Raw genomic sequence first — 24,448 nt, forward strand, 5'->3', positions numbered from 1 at the left:
TATCAAACAGGACACAGTTTAGCCATTGTACTTTTATTCACATCGTGTATTTTGGCATTTTCCAGAGAAGTAAAGGGAAGAGATGGGGGTGGGGGGCAGGGGGGAGACTGAGGCAGGAGAGCAAGGGTGGGTCCCCATTTCCCTCATATCCCTCCTTGCCCAACCACACAGGGGCAAACACAAAGGGGGAGGGGAGGCACAGGTGCTCCCTCCCCAGGAAGAGGCTGCACAAAGCTACACCCACGCACACACACAAATAAGACCCCTCCCCTCCACACCAGGGGGCTGGGCAGGGCTACACAGAAGCAGAGCACTGTGGATTCCAGGGACAGGGGAAGCAACAAAGTCTCCTTACAGACAGGCGGTCAGCCCCCTCCCGTCCCCTTCCTGCTCCATCCCCAGAGTCTATAGCCCCTCTGCCATAGCTTGGCCATTCTCCTATGGCCTCCAGCTTCTTCCCTGCTGCCAGGAACAAAAAGAAAAAGGGTACAGAGCAGGGGGCTGAAGTCCAGCCCTCAGCTCCTATCCCTCATGCCAGGTGGGCTGTCCCCTGCCCTTGGTGGAAAGGGTGAGGGCAGGTTCTTAGCTGGCTACTCTCTGGTAGAAATAGATGTAGCCCAGGTCCTTGGGTGGCTTCTCAGAGGCACACACTTTCTGGTCATTGTAGATCACCCATCTGGGGAAGTGGGAGAAGGGACAGGAAGGGTGAACAACAGGGCATTCCAGTTGCATCAGCTTAGCTTCAGACATAGCCCCTGGAGGTGATGCTGGTCACTCTGGGGCCAAGGCTCCCAAAAGTCTCTGCCTGGACCCCCAAAACCTACAGTCCAGCTGCTTGCTGTCTGAAGAGAGGGTCACGATCTCGCAGCAAAGGTCATTTCTCATATTCACTGTCTTTCAGATTCTCCAGTGTCTTTACAACCACCCCCACCCACTCCTGCGAGCCAAGAGGTTGGCAAACTTTTTCTGGAAAGGACCAGATAGTACATGTTTAAGGTTCTGCAGGCCATCTGGTCTCTGATACGACTACTCAACTTTCCTGTTGCAGTGTGAAAACAGCCACAAACAATACATAAACAAGTGTGGCTGTGTTCCAGCAAAACTCTTACAAAAGCAGGTGGCCAGCTTCAGCCCTTGGGCTGTAGTTTGCCCACCCTGCTGTAAGACATGCTCTCATTCTGTCACGCTCCATGGCGTCTATGCCCCCCTAAGGCAGTCCTTTACCTTCTCCCACAAATGTTCTAAGGACTTCGAGGACACCTCTAACTAGTTCCCACCTCCACTTCTCCATGCAGAACACACACACCAGCCCCTCACCTGCCTTCCTTCTTGATATGGCAGACGTAGTGACCACACATGGTAGAGGTGCCCATGTGACTAATGAAGGCAAAGAGCTGATACTCTAGGGAGGGACAGAGACAGGGCAGAGAGGGAAATGAGAGGATCCTTGGGTGACAGTCCAGAGATAAATCTAACAACTCAAACTCGGGACAGGAGTTTCAGGGACTGTAGGGCATGTACCGGGCCAGTGGCTCTCTCAGCCACCTAGAGTCCCACCCTCAGAAGTCACTGGTGGAAAGAAGCCTCTGACCCCTGAGGAAAGCAGAGCTGCTTTGGGATGAGGGATCTAGTGTGGCAGATCGGCTAGATTCTACCAGAGAGTGTTCCCGGGGACACTCACTTCCAGGACCATCCCGGACTTTAGGTCCCACGGGCACAGACTCAGAGATGGAGTCGGCAGCGGAGCGGCCCTCTGAGATGTCCATGGCAGCCTCGGCGTCCAGGTCATCAATGTGACTGAAGATCCAGTCCACAGCCCGTTCTAAACTATTGTTCTTGGAGAGGAGGGAAGCATTACTTTTTCTAACAAGTTCTGGGGCAAGAGAGCCCGCGGTAAAAGAAAGCCTTAGCTCCTTCATCACAGCCACAGAGGGGTGGCACCTACTCTTGTTGTCCTTGGTCTTGCTCCTGGAGGATGGACTGACACTCCCACCCCATTCTTCCCCACTGGCCCCAAGCCCTTAGCTGGGGCAGCCCATACCGTGGCCCGCAGAGCTTTCAGGGCCTGGTCCCGGGAGAAGCCCATGGAGACGATGGTGGTCACACAGTCCTCTGGCGGGGGCTCAGCCGCTGCACTCGTGGAGCCGGGCCCACTGGAGCCAGGCAGGATGAGGGGGTTTGCAAAATCTGTGGATGTGAAGGGGTTGAAGTGTTTGGGGAGGTTGGAGGCCCTGCCCCACCCTGCTACCCACCCCTGCCTACCTGGATCGTCCATGTGCGACATGACCCAGTTCATGGCAGCCTCGGCGCCGCTGTTGCCTGTGTAGTAGACGGCTTTGCGGCAGGCGTCCATGGGGAAGCCCATCTCCACCAGCTGGATGATGACGGATTCGTCCAGCATGGGTGCTGCGACGGGGAAATGTGGGCACGGTGACTGACCACCTCCCTCCCACTGCTCCTCCGCCCTCCCCCAGGGCCTCCCCCAGCCCTCTCCCAATCACTCATTACGTGCATTTGTCTTCACAGACTGGCACCTTATCCCAGAACTATAATGACCACGCAACGTGATGTGGGTCAGACAGATTCCTGCCCGCTCCCACAGAACGGGCCCTGTTTCTGGAGCACAATACTCCCACCCTGCCCAAACCAAGGCGGTGACAAAGGCAGAAAGGCACTCAGCCAACGCTCCCGCCATCCACACTGGGACTGTGACTGGAATGCTCCAGTCGGTCCCCACCTCCATTGAAAGAGGGCAGAGGAAATTTGAAAGGGAGGACAGGAGAAACACAAAGGGACAGGGTCAGGGAGGCAAGACAGAGAGGCCCCCATTAGCAAGGGAGACAGGCAGGAAGAAGAGTCACTAACATGTCGGAGAGGAGAAGTGAGGGGAGCAGAAGGAGTCTTCGTCTTCGTTGCCATAGAAACCAAGGCTACCTTTGGGCTCATCCGGAGTGACCAGGGGTGGGGCAATGTCCGGCAGCTCCTCCTCTCCCGGCTGCAGCCCTGTACCCCTCAACTGGGAGATGTCCAGCTCCTCTGGCATCTCGATGGACACATCTGCAGGGAAGGGGTCACCTCAGCAGCTCCCTGAGGCCCTCCTAGAAAAGCACTTTGGGGGCCTCAAGCCCCTATCCCCTATCTCAGAACTGCTCTCTGACAAGAAGCTGTTATGAGCAGTACCAATCTTACGGGTCCCACTGTAAGAAAAATAACAGTGAGCCCAGGAGCCAGGAGCCCGGATGCAAGTCCCAGATCTGCCACAGCTGAGCAACGAGCAAGGCAGGGCACCCAAAACTCGTGAGACAGGGTGATTTTATACTCCTGTGGGTCTCAACTTCCTTATCTAGAAAATAAAGGTAAATCAGTATTTCTCAAATTATAGCCAGGGGCCTGTAAGACTCGTAAGAATTAATTGTTTCAAAACTATCAAAATGAAAACATCTTGCCAATTACAAAAATAAAACTATGAAAATCACTTTGGGTGGTAAATCATACCTATAAAATCAAAGAAGTCTTTTAACATTTTTAGTCAGTGCTTTTCAAATTAGACACATTTTGAAATATCTAAGGTCATTTTTTTCCCTTTCCAGGGGAAAGTTTGAGAAACACTAGTTTTACATGTGTTAAGGCCCCTTCTTTTTCTAGCATGTTCTGCTTAACCTCCCTCATCCCAGCAACCATACCCAGTTTCTTGGGCACCCAGTCTAAGCCGAAGGTGAACTTCTTGATCTGGATAACCAGGTAGTCAGGGAACGAGGCAAATCGTGTGGTCCTAGGGGAGAGAATGTGCTGGTGCTCAGAGAATCCCCAGGCTTCTCCCGTCCTGACTCCCACCCTGGGGCTTAGCCTCTCATGGGCAGAAGTCCCAGTAACCCAGAAGATAACTCCACACTCTTCTTGTCCCCTGGGCAGGCGAGCAGGCAACTGATGTCTGTCCTCAGCCAACAAGGAGCAGCAGAAGCCAGAAGGATGGGTTTCACTGGCAGGAGCAGCGAAGGGCTGGGTGGCTGACTCCCTTGAGACTAAAGCCCTCCTTCACATTGCACCCGAGCCAGGTGCCAATGGCTAGGCAGAAAGTAGGGCCACTGGCTGGAAATCCAAACTCTGTCCACAGCTGACGCTACGTGCCTGTGCTCTGCCATGATCAGGGGAGGAGTAGAGAGAGGCTGCACTAGAAAGAGACCCTGTGCCATGGAAGAAGAGGGAGTGGTTGGGGCAGAACAAGGGGACAGATGTAGTCACTGCCATGTCTATCCCTGCAAGGGCCTCTTGGGTCCCTCAAGGCCAGATTACCAGCCTCAAGTGATTCAATCCTGATTCCAACCACACAGGGATGAAAGAATAGGAAAGAGGCAGAGATACATCTTTTGGGATCACCCTGCCATGGGCCTGCAGCCTTATTTAGGCCCTGACCAAAGGACTGGACATACTTTTTTTTTTTTTTAAGAGACAGGGTCTTGCTCTGTCACCCAGGCTGGAGTGCAGTGGTGTGATCTAGCTCCCTGCAGCCTCGAACTCCTGGGCTTAAGTGATAACTCACGTCTCAGCCTCCTAAGTAGCTGGGACTAGTGCCTGCTACCACACCTGGCTGATTTTTTTATTTTTTGTAGAGATGGGGTTTCACTATCTTGCTCAGGCTGGTCTCGAACTTCTGGCCTCAAGCGGTCCTCCTGCCTCAGCCTCCCAAAGTGCTGGGATTATAGGCATGAGCCACTGTGCCCGGCTCAAAGGACTTACTTGACAGCGACCGACTTGGCCTGCAAGGCCGTGCTCCAGAAGTCGTCCACCTGCTCAGGGGCCCCATAGGCCTCCAGGCAGGAGCTGAAGGGCACCTGGGCCCGGACCAGTTCTGGCAGTGGCATCTTCTCCTCTTCAGCTTGCCGCTTCTTCTCCTCATACTCCAGAAGCTCCTCTGGTGATAGAAAGGGTTGGTGGGTCCTTCAGAGGCTGCTGCCCCTTTACCTCCTTGGCCTTGCCCTACTGGCCCTCTGTGCACAACTATCTCAGTTCCTCCACCCTCCCAAAGTACCTCTGACACACGTCCATCACATCTTGCCTCTGTTTCAACAAAGCTCTGCTAATAAGCTGAGATTCCACTGGGCAAAATTAATCCTGCGTCCCCTGGTGGCCCAGCTTCAGACCTCTGGCTGGTGAAGCAGGGCATACCGTGGGCTCTGTGCTATCAGGTGCCCTGGCATCCATCATAGACCTTAGCCTCCAAGGCATCAAGCCTTGCTGACAGGGCAACCTACCTTTGTTAAGGGCTGCATCCATGGGCACAGGCAGCTGCATGATGTAGTCAACTCGCTGGGTATACTTCACCTTCTCTGTGGCCAGGCACTTGATCTTTTCCTCCACCAAGAAGCGGAACACTTCATTAGGATTTTCAGAGCTCCGGCAATTCCTCTATGGGAAAGAGGCAGGATAGGGAGGTCTGGGCAGCCAGGGAATGGAATGGCACCTAAAAGATTCACTGGGGAGTGAGGCAGAGAAGGGAGACTACCTCTTAGGGGCATGGGGATGCAAGAGTAGTACAGAAACTTTTCCCAATTAACCCTCCCCTCCCCATTTCTGGCCTCATCCTAGCACTGTGGGACTGTGTTGCAATGCGCTTGTATTTCTCTTTATAAGCAATTAAGTATTCTCATAGCATTTTCTTTGGGCGTATCCTTAATTAGGCTGCAAGCCCACCAAGGGTAAGGGTCATGGCTTATCTCTACTCTTCTCCTCAGGTGCAAACACTACCCACAGGGAAGGCTCAGTGCACGTAGACTACTGGGGTACAGGGGTGGGACAGGGGTGGGGATGATGGAGGAAGGAGTGGGCAGGAGGGAGAGGGAATAAACTGAAGGCAGACAGAGGTGCCATCTTCCCAGCTCTTACCTCCACCATGTTGATAAGGTGAAGGAAGAACTCCTGGGCATCCTGCTGCCGGTTGGTGGAGAACTCAGGGTGGCCCTTGCCGATGAGGGCCTTGAACATCCGAGGGGCAATGCCATCTTGAACTTCCTGGGCAGAGCCAGGGCAGGGACTCAGCTGGGGCTCAAGGGCCATGAAGTGGCCTTCTTCAGACATCTCCCAGACCCATTTCCCCATAATACCAGAGCCTGAAAGGGACAGAGTCCCAGACGACGCACCTTTGGTTCTGGCACCTGCTCCCCGTCGCCCGACTCTGGTGCTGGCTTGGAATACTCTCCTGAGAGAAGGCCATGGCCCAGCTTGGCCCTGCGTTAATATCCAAGAAAACTATTTTGTTTCAGTCAACTAACTATGCACACATCTATCTGTGTCTTTTCCTTCCCAACTCAACCTTTGCTCATAGCTCTCCTTAGACAACTCTCTGAAATGTGAAGAACCTTAAGTTCCAAAGGAACCCAGCTCAAGACAGACAACATGCCCAGAAGGCAGTCACCCAAAAGCTTCTAACAGGTCAAGGGCTAAACTGCTACGCACTCCAGGTGGTCGTGGAGGAGGAGGAAGGGTATGCTGGGAGGCTCTCAACGGCCTTTGTACATAGGACCTGGCTACATACACCTGGGTGCTGAAGTCCTGGGTAGGGTCCGTCGGGGCATTCTGGAAGATCTTCTCCAGCTTATCCACATACCTAGAAGTCAAGGGAAGGATAATTGGAGGGGCTCTGGCCTGATCTCCGAGGAAAAGGGCAGGGAACAATTATCTACTAATTCCGTGAACAGGCTCCCCCAGCGCAGAGAGTCACTGTAGTCAGACCTTGGAGTCCATTTCTCTCCAGCACCTGCCTGTCCTCCCCCTCAATTATGTCCAGTGTGGAGATTCTTTCCCTGCCTCCTCCTCAAGACAGAGCCAGGGGATGGGAGAAGGCAGCCTGGGATTATGAAAAATACTGTTCATATTCTATTGGACAGAACTTACTGACACGTTCTGAGCTTTCATATTCTGTTTCCAATTAAATAGTAAGCTTATGTACGCTGAGAACCTGCCTTTCTTCTTAGTGTCTCATCCCCCCTCTTCCCGAATGCTATATATCCATGTGAAGTGCTCATTTGATGTCACTGGCCTGAAATAAAGACCACCTGCTACCCCTTGAGTCTGTCAGAAGGCTGCGGAGCCCCGGGACTTGGCCTTCTGCTCTGTCGGTCGGCGGGGCTTGTGTGTGCTGGGGACAGCACACCAGCCAGAGTGCAACAGGAACTATTCTAGGACTGAGATCAAGCACAGAGGTGTGGAGGGCGCAGAAGGAGGAGTGTGCCCAGAGGCTAGTGACCAGGAGAGGGGCCAGGGCAAGCAACTACTCACTTCCTCTGGAAGTCAGGGATGCTGAAGAGCACCTGGACCACAGAGTTGAGGTAGCAGCTGTTACCCAGGTTCCGGATGCCTGTGTAGCCGGGCCCGAACAGGGGCTTAAGTGGCACACCTGACTCCTGAATCAGCTCCCATTCGCCGATCCGCTGGTTCATATCTATCTCCAACTCGGTCATCGTCTTGTCCGTCTGTGTGGGAAGGGGCACTTCAGACTGGGTGAGAAACTCAGCCTTGTATTTTTCACCTTGATCTCCCACTGAGTCTAGGGTGATACCCAGCTGCAGCCTAGAATTTGTGGAATTACGGGCTCAAACATGAGAGGCACATTGAGTATCACCCAGCCCACGATCTGGAAGGCTACAGGTTATTGTCCCAGAGGCCTGTAACACATCAGGTCTCTGCTTGAATAAGGCAATGAAATGAATGAGATATTCTACATCTGAAATGTTTTTCCCATTCTGAAATTACCCCTGCCCCACCTTCAGATTGTCACTTGAGCATCACTTCTCCAGGGAAACACCCCAATCACCTAAAGTAGACCAGGTCTCGCTAATGATTATAGTACCCTGCACCTCTCTTTCATAGCACCCATCACAGTTTGCAATGATTCCCTTATTTGTATAAGAATGTGATTAATCCCTGCCCTTTCCTCTAGACTATAAGTCTATGAAAGCAAAGCCCACACTGGTCTCATTCATGCAATGAATAGCACATAGTAAATACTCAGTAGTATTTGCTGACTGAATGAATGATGCTAGAAAGCCTTTCAAAGAAAGCCCACATAGCCTGGGGACTGGGTTAATTATAGAAGCTTTCCCTAATACCCTACCTTAGGCTCAGGCAAGGAGGAAGGGCCTCACAGGGACAGGAATTAGGAGAATCTGAACCTGAAGAGGCTCTCACCTTCTGCATCTTCAGCATGTCGATGCCAAAATGGGATAGGTGCTCAGCCAGGCTGGGGTCCAGGACCATGTCATCCTCATCATATGAGTACACATCTAGAGCAGGAGGCAGGAACAATGTCAGGGGAAGTGGCTCAGGACTCGGCTGGCCACCAATCCCACCCCTTGTCCAGAGGGGCTTTGGTGGGATAGGAGGACAGCCTATAAGTGTCACCCTCGTGCTTCCCTTGAATATCAGTGAGGTCACAAGCCCTTCTGGGATTGGCGTTCAGGGGAGATGGGGTGAAACAGGGTGAGGGTTGGAATTCATTGTGCTTCTGAGTCCACCCCTGCAGGATAAGGTACTAGGATAAGGCAGGTTTGGTAGGTAAGGGACTAGGATGGGGGGACAGGGGAGGGTGTTCATCAAAGATTTTTTATCAAGAGAATGCATTCAGGTACTATTCACGTCACATAAAATTACTAACAAATGAAACACAGTTAAGTGTGAGGGTGGCTGGAGCAGGGGAGGGGGTACCAGCGCCATCAGGTGTGATGGTGCCCAGCTTCACAGCTAACGGGTAGCCTGTCTCCCTGTAGTGCTCCACAGCATGGTTGTTGCCCCCACTGCCATCGAAGTAGCGTCGGCCGCAGAGGATGGAGCCATCTGTTAGGTTGAGCCACAGGTTCTCTCTCATGTCACATTTGGAGCACTTCCAGCCACTAATCCAAGGAGAAGAAAATTAGCTGAAATGTGGGTCAGGAGTATGTGGGAGTGGTGGAGAGAGGGGCTCTGCAGGCCCCTGCCAGCTCAAGCTCTCTCTCTTCTCCTCTCCTCTGGATGTCCCCACACTTTGTTCATCTCCCTCCAAGTCTCCCTCTCTGTCCTGCTCCCTACCCTCTCTCCCACTATCTCCCCCGGAAGGGTGTTCTCTTTGCCCTTGCTCCGGGAGTTGTGCCCCAAGATGGAAGGGCCAGGCCTCACCAGGGAGGGATTCGAGCAGGGTTGTCCAACTGCTTTAGGTTAAAGGCATGCTTAGACACCTGCCGCACTTCCCCATCCCAGGCCTGCACCTCCTGCTTGCGAGAAGCTGAGTCAGCTGACAGCAGGGCCTCCACCGCACTGGTCACCTAGGGGAAGCAGAGGGTCAGAGACAGTCCCCAGCCCCTCGCCCCACAGCCCTTTGGTCTTCAGCTTTGTCAGTGCTCGCACAAGACATTACCCTCCCGACCCATGTTGCCCTAGAACCTCTGATACGGTGGGAAGGGATACATACCCGATCTCTGACAATGTCAGGAAGACCCCCCAACCCATCTCGGGCAATCTCCAGGTAATCTGGCAAAATAACAATCTTCACATCCTCGTCGTATTCAAACTTCTCTTCGGTGAGGTCAAATCCGCCTTCAACACCTGGAGGGATAGGGAAGAAGAGGGAGAGTAGGGCAACCACTAAAGATTAGTGTTCCTCCTTAGACACAGCACCTCATTTTGTCCCCTCCAGATCTCTAGGGTCACCAATCGGGTGCATTCTTTGGGACTTTTCTAGTGCCTCTGAGTGCAGGACAGCCCAGCTCAGGGAGGAGAACAGGACTGCAGTGGTGCTTACCAATAGCCAACCGCGTGGGCTTCTTCCGGGGCGGGTCTCCAGTGCCTGTAGTAGCGTCCTCCTCTTTCTGCAATGAAGCAGGAAGGGCTGGATCAGTAATGAGCACCAGGGAAGGGACAAATGGGTAGGATGGAGTGGTTAATCTCAGAATAAAACAAAGCTAAAAAACATCTTCCAAGTTTTAATGACACACAAAAAAGTAAGTGAAAGGGAGAAATTGAGGCCAATAGAAGGTCAAAATGGAACAGACAGATTCAAAATGGGTACCCTGTGGAACGTGTCTGAATGTACCCAGCCCTTGGTCCAGCCTCTGTCCCTACCGGGCGCCGGGTCCGCCGGAGGTGCAGGTACACTCGCTGACCTGTCTTGTTGAAATGTCTCTCCACATACTGTTTCCCGAAGCCTAGGAATGTGTTCATGCAGATGTAGAGGCCACCCTCAGACTCCTGCAGAACAAGAGGCAACAGTGGAAACACAGGGAGAACGAAGCTTGGCTAGGTGAGGAAACCAAAGACCTAGAGTCAGAAACAGCTAGTTTCTTTCTTTTTTTTTTCTTGAGACAGAGTCTCACTCTGTTGCCCCAGCTAGAGTGAGTGCCATGGCGTCAGCCTAGCTCACAGCAACCTCAAACTCCTGGGCTCAAGCGATACTACTGCCTCAGCCTCCCGAGTAGTTGGGACTACAGGCATGCACCACCATGCCTGGCTAATTTTTTCTATATATATTTTTAGTTGTCTAGCTAATTTCTTTCTATTTTTAGTAGAGGCAGGGTCTCGCTCTTGCTTAGGCTGGTCTCAAACTCCTGAGCTCAAACGATCCACCTGCCTCGGCCTCCAAGAGTACTAGGATTACAGGCATGAGCCACCGCGCCCAGCCAGAAACAGCTAGTTTCTAGAAGCAGGTTTCTGGTTCTCTAACACAGCATGGCCCTTGCCAAGTTATTTACCCTTGTAGAACCTAGCACATGGCTAAGATTCTCCCTATTTCCTCTTATGACTTTGATAACCACGGAAAAGGACAACAGGATGCTGAGCAACACCAGTCCCTCACCATTCATCTCCCCTCTTGCTCCTCCTTTGGGCTTTGGAGCCCTTCAATCAATCACAGAGGACTCCCTTTCCAGCTTTCCTGGGGCTAGGACTTGAGATGCAGAAAGTCAATAGGGATCAAACACTGTAGACTTCCAGCACCAAAGATTACATTCAGAGGGGAAAAGGGTCCTTTCCTGGGAGAGAGAAGACTTTCATGTCAGACACTAAACCCAAACCAGGGACCCCTAAGACAAACCCCATCTGATCTCCATGATTCAGAAAACCTTCCAGACTGGAAGAGCAGAGATTCCAGCATCTCAACAGTACATTTAATCCCCGAGTTTGCCAGAAAGCCTAGACCTTTCCTTCACCACACTCTACTAGGTAGTTGAACCCTAGTCCACACTGTGAGTCTCCTCCCTCCTCTCCTGATGAAGCCTGGCTCCAGGGGAACAAGGCCTTGTTTGGGACTCACAGCTAACTAAACACTGACCCAGTCTGGCAGGGACATGATGTGAAGTCCCGCATTCTCCAGCCATCCCCCTCCCCTCTGACCAGTAAGTAAGAGCTCCACTGGAATGCCATCAACCTCCAACCTCAAAGCCATTCCCTTCTTAGAAAGATCTAGCAACAGTTGCTGAGATTGCTAAACACATACAGCCTGAGAAGAAAAGAGGGAAAGACAAATGTCCACCCTGAATCACAGCTTAGGAGAGAGGATGGGCTTCCCCAAAGCTCTGCAAGTCTTCCACTGCCTTTGTAAACAGAGGGATGAAGAAGGTGGAGGAGGAAATTGGAGACAATGAATCTTCTTTCAGATCTAAGGCTTTGAGCAACAGGCATCTTCTTCCTGGAATAAAAGCCTCAGTGGCCTTGAAATTTTCTCTGCTGTGATATTAAAAATAGGGCACTGTCTAATGTAGTTCTAGGTCCATAGACTGCTCTGTACCACTCCCTAGAACAATGAGAATTGCAATGTTAATGGACAAATAGAGCATTTCTCACCAGGGAGGTCAACTAGCTCTCTTTCTTGCCAGAATCCAATTTGAAGATAATCAAATATGCTGGAAGTTGGTTAGCAAAGCAGCTAGGCCACGTTGGAGATCTCTTGACTTGAGGTGAAAGAGGGAAAGTGGTAGAAAACTACAACCCCTTTTTGGATTATTCAAAGCAATTACTAAGGAGAAAGACAGGAGTGAATATAAGTGTAAAGAGGGACCCACTGACTTCTACCATCTGCTGGTAATCAAGAAAAACCTTTCCCTCCTGGCAGGAATGTGGGAGCTCTGAAGTGATTAAACTCCTCTGCTGGAAATAAAAGATGCTGGTTTCACCAAGAATTGGGAACCCTGGAGCTCTGCTTTGAGCAGTCTTCTTTTACTTCCGCCAAAGCCAGACTTCAGAGAAGCAGCACATTGTCTGAGGCCCAGATCAAAGCCTAGCAAACCAAGCAAACCACAAATCACAGTGATGATCCCGAACCGGGCCTCAGATCATGCTGCTATACTCAGCACTGGTGATGCATTAATGAAGTCTTTCCACTCTGACTTGCAGTTTTCAGGCCATGAGCTGGTCTGACTGAACACACTGGGCAGGGCCCAGCAGCTTGAGGGGAGGGGTGGTGAGGGGGGCGGATCCCAACCTAGCTGCAGTCTCAGTTTAGGCCCTGAAGGCCTGTCTCTGCCTGAGGGTGACATAGGAAGGCAGAACAGTAGGAAGGGAGGTACCGGGTGGAGCTTGCAAAACGTGAAGCATGGTGTGGGTGGCGGCTTTGTGTAACTAGTCAAGAGTGAGAGCAGGATGGGAAAGGGGCCTTAGCATCTTCTGAGAAAGAAACCATCTCTAGGAATACTTTAAAAGGGCTTCTCTCCGCTGTCTGTGATGGGCTGGGGCGAGGGGGGTGGCTAATAGTTCACTTCAAAGGAGAAACGACTGGAGCTTTCCTCTCCTCACCACCACCCAGGACCCACCTCTCCGCCTCCTGTCCATATTAACCATGGGTGAGGCTCTCTAACTCGGCCTTTATCAGAACCGGATTTCTTCAGAGCCCACTTCCAGATTATTAAACAATTCGGAACTGCAGTCCCCAGCCCGCAACCCCAACCCCGGCCGAGAATAGTGGGGAGTCGCCCCCATCATTCCCACACGAGACTACAAAACCCAGGGAGCCGTGCGCGACAGACAAGGCCGACTCCCAGGCTTTCGCAGGGGTCCATCTGGGAGATGTAGTCCGACGGTCGGGCTGCACCCCTCGCTTAGAACGGCCATGAAGGCAGTGGGCGACTACAATGCCCACAGTGCTCCGCGAGACGGGGAGAGGGGCCGGCGAGCGCGGCGGCTTCCGGGGGCGGTAGTCACACGACAGCCACAGCTCCTCAAGAGCGGCGGCGGAGTGGAGCTTGGGAGACTACAAGTCCCAGGGTGCAGCGCAGGGGGGCGGCAGCCCAAGCCTTGCAGGCCCCGGCAGAATGACCAGGGCGATGGAAGGAAGTCGTGCTCGCTGCGGGCGTGGGGAATGGGCTTACCGGCGTGTCGAAGGAGAAGGCGCACTCGTCTTTGTGGACCCGGTCTCCAGCCTTAGGGACCCGGATCGTCGGTAACACTGACAGCAGCGCCTCCTCGCTCAGCTCCGCCATGACACCGGCAGCAGCTCCTCCACACAGCGGCTCCCACCGTTCCCAGGCTCACCCCCCCCCCCACACTCTCCCGTCCAATAAGCGCCACTCGTTAGGGGCATGCGCTGAGGGGCAGACGCGCGAGAATGGCAGTTGGCCGCGGCCTGCCTGCGAGTGCTCCGCCCTCTGCCGGCTCCTGACTAACGCCAATGAAAAGCGCTTCTAATGCAATTGATGGTCGAAAGAGCCAATCCCACCATTCCAGGGCAGGAGCGCACGGAGGGAAGCGAGGTGGGCTCCGGAGCGGCCGCTGCTCGGACGCTGGGACTCCTAAGGTCCCTTGGCGCGCCTTCTATTGAGGAGCAGAAACTGACTGTTGTTTAGATCTCTCAGTCCCAGAAACTTTCCTGGAGACTTGTCTAATCGGAAAGTAGAGAGGTGGTTGTCTTCTTGGTGTTTGAAAAGCGGGTATCCGGTGGGGCGGAGCTTGAGAGGGTTGGTGTGGAGTGATTGATAACTCTGTCAACCAATAAGGCTGCTATCTCTGTCTCCTCAGGAAAGCCACAACTCCAGCTGGATTTATGCGTAATAGCGTAATCACTCATCATTCCATTTTGCTTGATACAATCATCCGGTTTTGAAACTGGAGGTCTCGAAAGCGAAGACTGGCACTCCTCAAAGTCTCAAGACGGACAGCTAGCAGGCCGATACTAAACAAAAGTCCCCCACTCGAGGAGGCGTCACCCCTGGCAAATCAAACCTCAGGCCGTTGGCCCACAGGTCTCCGTGATAGACCTCTGCTCAGACCAATGACTTCCTGCGCTGGAGGCGGGTCTCACATAGCAGGCCTATGGGAGCCTACGTCGGTTCAGCCAATAGGGTCAGGGCAGGGGGCGTGGCGGGAAGTTTGAAACTCGTAGCTTCGGGAGTTGATCCTCGAGCTGCTGTGTAACCGAAGGTGGAATTGGGGCCTGGTAGGTGATTTGAATAAATTAATGAATAAGTTAGAGGGCCCAGCAGGCTCAGAATGAGCCGCTTGGTCAGCCGCACCAGTCATTAACCCCGCAGAGGCCTCTGGCCCAGCGGCCAGGAGGTTCCTCTGCTGGAAAGTGGAAAGATCGGGTGGTCTGGGGTAGGAGGTCTGCCGTGGTCGCGGTAAGGGCTGAGACCTGAGTCACTTCTCGCAGGCATCCCCTCCTCGCCCCGGGCCGGGCCCTGCCCCCACCCTACAACTCCTGGTTGAGATGGGCTCAGCCAAGAGCGTCCCAGTCACTCCAGCAGGGCCTCCGCCGCACAACAAGCATCTGGCTCGAGTGGCAGACCCCCGTTCACCTAGTGCTGGCATCCTGCGTACTCCCATCCAGGTACTCTGGGCCAGGGTGGGGAAGGCAGAGAAGCTGTCTGAATTTTGGGGCTTCTGCCTAATCTGATTCTGACAAAGCCCTCACACCGCCATCCCTACTCTCCCCTTATTTTCTGCATTCTCAGTCTGCGTGGGGTGGGCTGAATGTCTTGAGGGCCTTGGAAATCCTCCCTGGAATATGGGGAGGAGAGAAGGGTCAGAGCCCAGAGTTGTTCTAGCCTATGGTCCTGACAGGTGGAGAGCTCTCCACAGTCAAGCCTACCAGCAGGGGAACAGCTGGAGGGTCCCAAACATGCCCAGGACTCAGATCCCCGCTCTCCTACCCTTGGCATTGCACGGACACCTATGAAGACCAACAATGGAGGCAAGTGTTGGATCGAGGGAATGCTGATGAGGCTGTCATCTTTTACTCTTGCATGGGGCCAATGAAGCCTTTCTCTCAGGGCTCCTTCTTAAAGGGGCCTGCATCCTCCTGCTTTGGGCCCATCTCTTTTCTCAACATTTTGCTCACTGCACTTTGGTTTCTCTCTCCCCACTTGCTCACCCACCTGGGCATGAGTCCTATGGCTGGTGTTCTTTTTCTCCTTGCTGAATGATTTGTATCAGAAGGTCACTGTTCACTTCTTTCCTCTAGACCCTCCAAGCCCACTGGTGAAACAACTGAGTGAAATATTTGAGACTGAAGCCTCCAAATCAAATCTTCCCCCAGAGCCTATTCTGCCCCTGGAGGTACCTTCATCTTCTTTTTTTTTTTTTTTGAGACAGAGTCTCGCTCTTTTGCCCTGGCTAGAGTGCCGTGGCATCAGCCTAGCTCACAGCAACCTCAAACTCCTGGGCTCAAGCAATCCTTCTGCCTCAGCCTCCCAAGTCTCTGGGATTATAGGCATGTGCCACCATGCCCGGCTAATTTTTTCTATGTAAATTTTTAGTTGTCCAGATAATTTCTCTCTATTTTTTAGTAGAGACAGGGTCTCGCTCTTGCTCAGGCTGGTCTCGAACTCCTGACCTCAAGGGATCCTCCCGCCTCAGCCTCCCAGAGTACTAGTTCATCTTCTGAATTAGACTTGCCTCTGGGTACCCAGTTATCCCTTGAGGATCAGATACCAGTTTGGAACCAGACTGAGCTCCCCTCTAAACAGGTGTTTTCCAAGGATGAAGCAAGACAGGCCACAGAAACCCCTGTGGCCAGCCATAGCTCGGACAAGCCTTTAAGAGATGCCGAGACTCCGCGATCTTCAGGTACAAAATCTAAGGGCAAGGTATAGGGAAGAGAACCTAGGATGTTCTAGGATAAAGTCCATGGGTGAGTGTGGGAGGCATAAACTGTAAGCCCCTAGGTTTGGATCCTTGCTTTAACTCCTTACCCATCCTAGGTTCTAAGAGAAATAGACGGAAACCAAATGGCAAGGTACTAGGGAGATCCCCCCTCACCATCCTGCAAGATGACAACTCTCCTGGGACCCTGACACCACGACAGGTAAAGGGATAGAGGGTGAAAGCTATTACTTGGATATCCAATGTAGATGGTGGGAGACCCATTTACCCAGTTCTCCCCTCTCCTGAACAACAACCCCCAACTCATACACTGACTTTTGCAGGGTAAGCGGCCTTCCCTGCTAAGTGAAAATGTTAGGGAACTAAAGGAAGGAGCCATTCTTGGAACTGGACAACTTCAGAAAACTGGAGGACGAGCATGGGAGCAAGGCCAGGATCATGACAAGGAAAATCAGAACTTCCCCTTGGTAGAGAGCTAGGCCCTGCATGGCCCTGGCACTGGATTCACCCAGGGCCTGTGTCCTCTCACCCTATTTTTCCCAAGGAGACTGGGGAAAGCCTTGTTTTCTTTGACTCCTCCTAACCTACGAGTCTGGGACTGAGAGCTTTATTGGGATTTCTTTGTGTATTTTGTGTTTCTTGTATATTAAAGGAAGTGGTTTTAAATGATGCTTTTAAAAGGTATACTTAATCCTTGCACTGGCTCTTCTGTCTGTAGAATGGCAGCCTGGAGAGCTTGTGTTCCCTGGCCTGAGTGTCCCCTCACCAATACTCTGAGCCTTTTTTGTGCATCTCCCTTAAGTCATGGTGTCCCCAGGGCTCTGTCCTTGGCCCTTTCCTCCTGCTCTCCCTAGGTGTTTACTTCTAGGGCTTTAGTGATCACTTTCCTATATTCTGGTAACTTCCAGGTCTCTCTCACTAATCCTGATCTTTACCTAGCTGCCCCACAAGCAGTTCAAAGTCAGTTTGTCTAAAAGTGAATTTATGATCTTCCCCCAAAGCTATTCCTCATTTCCTATTCCCTATCCTTGTGAATAACAGCATTATCTACCCTGCTGCCCAAACCTAAACCTTGGTCACTAAAGCCTGGTGATTCCACTCTTTAATCTGTTCTTAATCCCTCTTCCTTACCTCTCTGTCCTGTTGCTCTTGGGTTTCTTGCCACTTGCCTCTCATCTTGTTTCCCTAGTGCCAGCCTCTCCTGCCTCCATTTCACCAGCCTATACTGCTGCCAGGGTGATCTTTCTGAGAAGCATAACTGATCATGTTACTACTCTGCTCAGAACTCCTCAATGACTTCCCATTGTCCTTAGGATAAAGTCTAGAGACTCTTTAGCCTGGCATTCAAGGTCTTTTATAATCTGACTCCCTCTCAGTAGAATCTTCCTGTACAAACATACACATAGGCACTTTAGGCAGGCTGCAGTGAACTGTTGCACATACAATCAATCCCCCAGCCGCCTGGTGAATAGCTTCTCCTCCCAACCCATCTCAGGCTGCCCCCACGAGGCTTGGGCTTCTGCTTACACCCTTCCTTCTGCCCACAAGCTGTCCAGTACCCAGTATTCACCATGGCAACGCTTTATTGCCCTTAAATGGGACCTGGGTCTTTTTGGAACAGAAGGCAGGTGGAAGCCAGACATCACAGATGTAACAGGGTGCTACGCTTTATTGCAAGTGCTTTAGGAGAGAAAAAAAGAAGGTAGAAAAAGGAGAAGGGGCAAGGATGCTAGTGGTGCAAGAGCCATAGTCACAGGGCTGAGTGCCCTATACCACCCAGGTCTGGACAAGGTAGTGGCTCTGGGGGAGGGATTCTGGGACCTGGAGCCTCCAACTGGAAGCCTGCTGGGCCTGGAAGGGCTGGGGAGGGGTTCGTTGTCCTCGTTCATTAAGCGGGGTGCTGTGAGGACTGTGGGGAGGGGAGGCCATGGGAGGAGAAGGAGCAGTTCTTTGCCCCTGTGTCCCTGAGGCTGCCTCCCAAAGGCACACTCCCCTTCCTCCCCACTGCCCTCTGGAGAAAGCTCAGTGGGAATGGCACCTGGGATATAGGAGAGAGAACCTGAAAGAGATGGGGGAGGGAGGGGGCAGCTGAGTGTCTTCATGGCCTTCCACTTCCCTTCCTCCAGCCTCCTTAGTTCCAGATTTTGAGGAAGCTGTCCCAGGAACCAGTGGCCACCGCCATCCCATCAGCTGTGACCCCCAGGCAGCTGACCCTGTTGTCATGGCCAGAGAGGATGCCTGAGGAAGAGGGAAAGGAGTCAGTCTGTCTCCCTATGCTGATTTGGAAAGCTGCGTGTGTGCGTGTGTACATACGTGTGTCTGTGTGCATGTGTAAGAATCCTAGATTGGGATTGAATAGGCTCAGAGACAAAGAGGATTAGCCTTAAGGGCAGGGGTTTGTCTTGAGGCCAATTTGTCAAGAACTTGGGTTGGGGGAGGGCCAGGGCGGACAGCGAAAGGTTGGAAGCATCTGTGTTCTACGGAAAAACCCAGGGCACCTTGATGGGTGCTGGAAAACAGGAAAAGCAACCCGTTGGTCCTATTCCTTTGTTTCCAAATGAGGATACTGGGGCCCAGAGAGTAGTGACTCATGCAAGGGCACTTAGAAAGTGAGCAACAGAATTAGGAATTGGATCCTGACTCTGGCCAATGTTACTTCCCTTCATCATCTGGCCTCTCCCAAGAGAAGATGCCACAGTATCTGATCAACTTTATGAGCCCCTAGTCTGGGGTCAGGACCCCCAGGCCACTCCAGATTTCCTTGATTCTCCCCACCTCCCTTCCACGGTGCCCTGAGGCTGTCCTTCCTTCAGTGGCTGCCCCCAAAATGTCAGGAATCTGGATCTAACGAGACATTCAAGGTCCACAAGTCTGGGGATGACCAGAGGAGCTCCTTGGGCAGGGAGCAGCCATGGCGTTGGGCAGTGGAGAGGGGCTGCTTACAACAATTTTCCTTTGAGGGAGGATGGTTTTAGGTTGGGAACCAAGGGGCCCTAGATTCCAAGGGTGGAGGGATGCCGTGATGGGAACAGCAGCAATGGGGTCCCAACCAAGGCAGCTGGCAGGAGGGTACAGAGTGGGAGGGAGGGTGAGGAAGGGTCCTTCTAGCTGAAGAAGCAGTAGGCAGAGCTGGCCCTTACCCACACGCTCGCACTTCATGGAGTCCCAGACATTGCAATTGAAGTCGTCGTAGCCGGCGAAGAGCAGCCGGCCACTGAGGGAGAAGGCCACGGACGTGATGCCGCAGATGATGCTCTCATGGGAGTAGGCGATCAGTTCCTGATCTGCTCGCAGGTCAAACAAGCGGCAGGAGGCATCGTCCGAGCCCGTGCAGATGGCCTCTCCATTGGGGAAGAACTGAGGGCACAGGTGGCAAGGGGGTCACGACTCAGACCTGCACCAGCCCACGGGGTCCCCACCCTCTCCCTGGCTTCCTCTTGCCAGCTCCAGGGCAAGCTGCTTCTCAGCCTCCCTGCCTGCCCCTTCCCTGGCCTGGGTGAGAAGCAGCTCCCCAGTGTGGCCAGTCACTGCTGCCATGCACCACGTGCCAGTGGCATGCCTGCAGCTTCCCTACACCCCTGCTCGATCCGCGCTACAGCCCTGCAGGCAGCCATCGCCTCCATGTTGCATTCGAGAGCACCAAGCCTTGCCCGGGGCCACCCAGCTAGAAGGGTGGAGGCTGTCCCAGACTCCCGTGACTTCACAGGGCTGGGTCAGGGTGTGCAAGAACAGGGCCAGTTACAAATGCATGACCCAAATCTCATCGTGAGAAAATGTCAGATAAGCTCAAAGGGAGGGAGAGTACAGAAAACTGGCTCATGCTTGTCACAAATGTCAATGTCATGAAAGACAAAGGTAGAAAAATGGTTCCAGTTTAAAGGAGACTAAAAAGATATGGCAAAGAAATGTAATGCTCATTTTTGGGTTGGATCCTGAACAGTAAAAAAACAAAAACATTGCCATTAAGGACATTTTTGTAGATAATTGGTAAAATTTGAATATAGACTATAGACTAGATTGTAGTACAGTGTCAATGTTAAATTTCCTAATTTTGGAATCATACTGTGGCTATGTTAGCAAAGGGCTTTCTTTTTTAGGAAGTATTTAAGGGGAAAGAAGCATGATGTCTGCAACCTACTCTCAAAAGACCCAGAAGAAAAATAACAAAATATATATCTACAGCTAAGTGTGTGTGTGTGTCTGTCACTCTCTATTTCTCTGCAGAGCAAATGATAAAGCAAATGTGGTCAAATGTTAACAGTGAGTCTGGCTGAAGGATACATGGGCAGTCTTTCTGTTGGTCTTGAAACTTTTCTGTAAAGTGAAATTATTTTCAAAGTGAAAAGTTAAAAATAGGAAGGGCTAGGGAAGCTAAGGGGGCCCAGGGAGGTGCGTAGTGTGTCTGTCGGGGGTGAGGGGGTCCCATGCTCACACAGATGGCGTTGATGTCCGACTCATGGCCAGTGAAAGTCTGACGGCAGGTCCCTTCGCGCACGTCCCAGAGCTTAGCGCTAGCATCACAGGCCCCCGAAATGAAAAGTTTGAAGTCGGGAGATACAGCCAGGCTCATGCAGTCACCCGTGTGTCCCACAAACACAGTCTTCTGCTGCCCAGTCTCAATGTCCCACAAGGCACTGCCAGGAGGGAGGAAGGCCGTCACAGAGGAAGGCCACATGCCCAGGATAGGACTACCTCCGAGCCCCAGCACATGCAGCATTCAGCCCTCACCATGTGGTGTCCCCAGAGCTGGTCACTATGTTGTTGTCATCCAGGAAGCGGCAGCAGGAGAGATAACCTGGTGGTGGTTAGAAGGGCAGTGCCCTGGCTGCAGAGCCACAGCCCACCAGGACCTGGGTTCCCTAGACCCTCAAGACAGAAAGAGAGGGTCTCCCACTCACCTGTGTGAGCAGAGAGCTCCCGGCTGACCTTGACATTACCCTCACGAGATTTGAGGCTGTAGATGGAACACATGTTGTCCAGCCCCCCGCATGCCACAAAGTTCCCTGATGGGGCGTAGGCACAGGTCATGACCCAGGAGGAGCGCAGCGGGATGGCGTGCACCTGCAGGGAGGGTGGTTTGGGCAGAGGCAGGACCTGAGCTGAGCTCCCAGGTGGGCAGGGGCAGAGGAGAGTAGGCTTGTGCCCCCGGAAAGGATGCGGTGGTCGAGGGTCGGGGAGGCAGGGCTGGTACCTTGTTGGTGGTGTAGGTGTCCCACACGATCAGCTTCCCGTCTTGCGAGGCACTTACCAGCAGCCTGGGGAGAGGGCACCCCATGTCACATAAGCCTCTCTGCCCCGCCTCCCCATCCCCCGGGCCCTTCTCAAGCCTCACTTGGAGTCAGTGGCCCAGTGCATGGCATAGATCTTGGCCAGGTGCCCCCTTAACGTCCGCCGAGTCCGCATCTGGACTCGTCCCACCACCTCTAGGCCAGACACCAGCTGCGGAGAGAGGGGCATTAGATATTGGGGTGAGCAGTATACATCACCCAAATTTCTGTCACAGCCACTGATCTATACAAGTTTCTGCTCTGTGGCAGGCTCTAGGTCAGGCCCTCTGGCCTTTGAGAAATAAGTCCCTACCTTTGACTGGCTTAGACCAATGTGGGAGACAGATGCATGCATGGCCAGCGGTGTGTGGCTAAGTGTTTAACTACTGCCTCTCCAGGGTGGATGGGCGAGGTGGGAGGGTGATTTCCATGATGTAAATACTCCCACCTTGATCAATGTCAAGTTGCCAGTGTGAGATCACTGGAAACAGACTTGAGCAGAGATGCATCAGCTGGCTCTCCCAAGTTGGCGAGAGCCTGCACTCACCCACCACTACAACACGGCTGGCTCTAAGGCTGGGTACCAGGGCATCACCATGACTCTGAACTGCGATTTGTGGTCCTATGCCCCTTGAACTCTAACCAGCTTCTAGACTTGGACTGGGGCTCCAGAATCAACAGACTTAATTTGCTATTACTTACATTGTTATCTTGGGCAAGTTACTTAACCTCTCTGAGCCTGTTTCCTCAAGGTGGAAAATGAAGCTTATCACAGCATCTACCTTACAGAGTTGTCATGAAAATTAAATGAAATTAGATACTTAAGCAACTTAGCCCACAGTCTGGCTCATGGTGAGCATTTACTCTTACTATTAAAATATTTAATCCAATCTAAGATGTCATCAACTCTAAGAAGCAGCATTATGGTATATATTACTAAGAAAGAAAAAATGCTGCCAATTATAATTGTAAAGCATCATCTATTGTTGGATGCATGTTGATTTCAGAGATGTCAAAACGTGAAGAAGTGTGGATCTTAGAGTTGATGAAATGCAATATAGACAACTAGCAACTAGAGTCTACAAGGGCTTTATGGTTACAAAGTACTGTCCCTCTCTTCACCCTCACAGCCCTGTGAGGGGGCGTAATCACTCCTGTTTTGTGGACACGAGTAGGAACAATGTCTGCATCTTTAGCCTCCAACACAGTGTCTGCCCAGAGCAGGTCTCACTAAATGTTTGCTGATGAATTAATTAATGCCTTTCCTCACTCAGAGGACATGCTGTACTAAAGCTCGGGGCACCAGGTCGTTGCTGGTCGGGGAGCTCCCATCTCCTCCCCTCCAGCCCTGCCCTCAGGATAGGAGGTCTCACCTCTGCCAGAGTGATGTCGGCACAGGCTTTCCTGGCATCCTGCGGGGAAAGCAGACATCAGAGAGGGAAGGACATGGCGGGGGTGGCAGGTCATGGTCCATTGAGGTGGGTGGTGTGAGGCTCTGGGGTTTGGGGGGCCTCAAATATGACAGCCAAGTTCAGAAACTCTCTAGTCACTTCTAGGTCAGAGGTCTCTAAGGTGTCACTCAAGAGTGGACCCAGCCCCCTCCACCCAGGCCACACTCCCTCAGGTCCCCAGTTCTGTTTGCTGAGGTCCCCAGAGGGAGGGTTCTGGGGTTACAGCAATCTGCTTCTTGAGCTGCTCTGCTTCCTGCCGCAGCTGCTCCATCTCCCCCATGGCTGACGGTCGAGGGGTAGCTCCGGCTCCTGCCAGGAACATGGGGTAGGTGTTGGGGCATGCTCACCGGGCCATGCTGCTGTCCTTCACACCCCACAGCAGACTCCTAAGGGCCAGAGCCCACTCCAGGAAATAGGGAAATGGCTGGGGGCCTGCACCACCCCCGGCTAGGCCCTCCAAGCCTGGAGTCCTGTGCATCCAGCCCCAGCCGGGCCTGAGCCCTCCCTGCAGCCCCAGCCCCGGAGAGTAGAGCCCAGGCCAGCTCCCTCTTACTTGGGCTCTGGCTGGACCTCTCCCAGGTTTCCGGCTCTGGTTCCCGGGCGCCTCCTCACTCCCTCGGCTGCAACACCCGTGCGTCACCTGCCCAGGCTCTGCTGCCAGAGGAGCTGGCCTGGCCTGGCCCCGTCTGGCCGTGGGGTGGGGGGAGCTGACAGGGAAGGGTAGGTCCAACCTCCACGTCAGGCAAATGAAATCAGCTGGCAGGGGTGGGGGGAGAGGACAGGGAGGGAGGGAGGTGTGTGGCTTCCAGAGACTTGGGCCCAGCCTGGAGGAGGGGTGGGAGCAGGAGTGTGGGGCCTAGAGGGGAGCAGCCCCCCACCACAAGCCCCAAGAGAGGAGGGGCTGAAGCGGTGCTTCCCTGGTCAGTCTCCCCGCAAGCAGAGATAAGAGCATCAGGCCCCATGGGATTAGAGCAAAGCTGTGAGGATTAGGGGTTGGGGTTCAAGGGGGGTACAAAGGAGCAGTAGCAGCCACAGCTTCAGTGGCCCCCCAGCCCTGGCCCCCACCAGTGGTGATGATCTTGGCAGTCAGGGCCCACTTAGCAATAGTCCAGGAGCCAGGACACGAGGGTGATAGATGGTCCTATTGTCAATACCTCAAATTGTGTCCCTAGCTCAGGGAGGTGGGGGAAGAGGGTTACGGTGAATGGGAGGGTACAGGCAGGAGCTGAGATTAGAAGGGACTGATCTGGATAATCCTTCTTCTCGACAAACCCCAACCAGCTGCCCCTGGGTCTGATCCTGGGTGGGGGAGAGAGGCACAGGGGATCCACCAGGAAGGATGCGCAGACCTGCCCCTGCTTTGGGCAGAGAAGGACTGAAAGTAGAGGGCAACCCTGCCTGCCCCCTGCTCCCAGTCTGGGGTCTGGCCTGGCTCACGGCACCCTGCTGGGGCGGTGGGAGCAGGAGCCAGAGGGGTCAGGCTGCCCTAAGTCTCAGCCAGGCTCAGAGAGGGAAGACAGGGCTTAGAGGCCCAAGGTGCAGCTGTCAGGGGCTTGGGTCCATTTGCATGAGGAGAACAGGTGGCTGAGATTTCCCTGACAAATCACAGGCTCCAGTGGCACCGCCTCTGGGAGGCCCAAAGATCCCTGTCTCCTCCCAGGCCAGCCACAGCCACCC

At 53.1% G+C, this 24,448-nt stretch overlaps 3 protein-coding genes across 7 annotated transcripts; 1 reads left to right on the forward strand and 2 right to left on the reverse strand.

Moving 5' to 3' along the window:
* Positions 1-17: 17 nt before the first annotated feature.
* Positions 18-13,615, reverse strand: USP5 (ubiquitin specific peptidase 5). 3 transcript variants are annotated; one of them, XM_045554455.1, is made up of 20 exons: positions 13,326-13,615; positions 10,090-10,215; positions 9,770-9,836; positions 9,440-9,573; positions 9,148-9,293; positions 8,701-8,885; positions 8,185-8,279; positions 7,276-7,469; positions 6,533-6,604; positions 6,138-6,225; positions 5,884-6,009; positions 5,253-5,406; positions 4,738-4,912; positions 3,684-3,772; positions 2,935-3,057; positions 2,263-2,406; positions 2,042-2,187; positions 1,682-1,835; positions 1,318-1,402; positions 18-676 (listed from the first exon to the last, which is right to left on the reverse strand). In XM_045554455.1, the coding sequence occupies exons 1-20, from the start codon at positions 13,434-13,436 to the stop codon at positions 583-585; spliced, it is 2,508 nt and encodes an 835-aa protein (XP_045410411.1). In that variant the 5' UTR covers positions 13,437-13,615; the 3' UTR covers positions 18-582. The 3 variants fall into 3 exon arrangements, with proteins under 3 accessions (XP_045410411.1, XP_045410410.1, XP_045410409.1); XM_045554454.1 differs by having other exon boundaries at positions 2,866-3,057; XM_045554453.1 differs by having other exon boundaries at positions 2,042-2,406; positions 2,866-3,057.
* Positions 13,616-13,623: 8 nt separating this feature from the next.
* Positions 13,624-16,722, forward strand: CDCA3 (cell division cycle associated 3). 3 transcript variants are annotated; one of them, XM_045554463.1, is made up of 8 exons: positions 13,624-13,853; positions 13,972-14,389; positions 14,603-14,779; positions 15,013-15,142; positions 15,413-15,507; positions 15,816-16,017; positions 16,152-16,255; positions 16,377-16,722. In XM_045554463.1, the coding sequence occupies exons 3-8, from the start codon at positions 14,660-14,662 to the stop codon at positions 16,530-16,532; spliced, it is 807 nt and encodes a 268-aa protein (XP_045410419.1). In that variant the 5' UTR covers positions 13,624-13,853; positions 13,972-14,389; positions 14,603-14,659; the 3' UTR covers positions 16,533-16,722. The 3 variants fall into 3 exon arrangements, with proteins under 3 accessions (XP_045410419.1, XP_045410417.1, XP_045410418.1); XM_045554461.1 differs by having other exon boundaries at positions 13,633-13,853; positions 15,918-16,017; XM_045554462.1 differs by having other exon boundaries at positions 13,663-13,706; positions 15,918-16,017.
* Positions 16,723-17,695: 973 nt separating this feature from the next.
* GNB3 (G protein subunit beta 3) lies at positions 17,696-24,401 on the reverse strand. The gene is made up of 10 exons (XM_045554460.1): positions 23,325-24,401; positions 22,995-23,080; positions 22,694-22,732; positions 21,386-21,492; positions 21,245-21,308; positions 20,952-21,114; positions 20,782-20,848; positions 20,486-20,687; positions 19,194-19,410; positions 17,696-18,291 (listed from the first exon to the last, which is right to left on the reverse strand). The coding sequence occupies exons 2-10, from the start codon at positions 23,049-23,051 to the stop codon at positions 18,185-18,187; spliced, it is 1,023 nt and encodes a 340-aa protein (XP_045410416.1). The 5' UTR covers positions 23,052-23,080; positions 23,325-24,401; the 3' UTR covers positions 17,696-18,184.
* Between the last annotated feature and the right edge of the window lie 47 nt (positions 24,402-24,448).

The sequence above is a fragment of the Lemur catta genome, chromosome 6, assembly GCF_020740605.2.
Source record: "Lemur catta isolate mLemCat1 chromosome 6, mLemCat1.pri, whole genome shotgun sequence".
NCBI lineage: Eukaryota > Metazoa > Chordata > Mammalia > Primates > Lemuridae > Lemur > Lemur catta.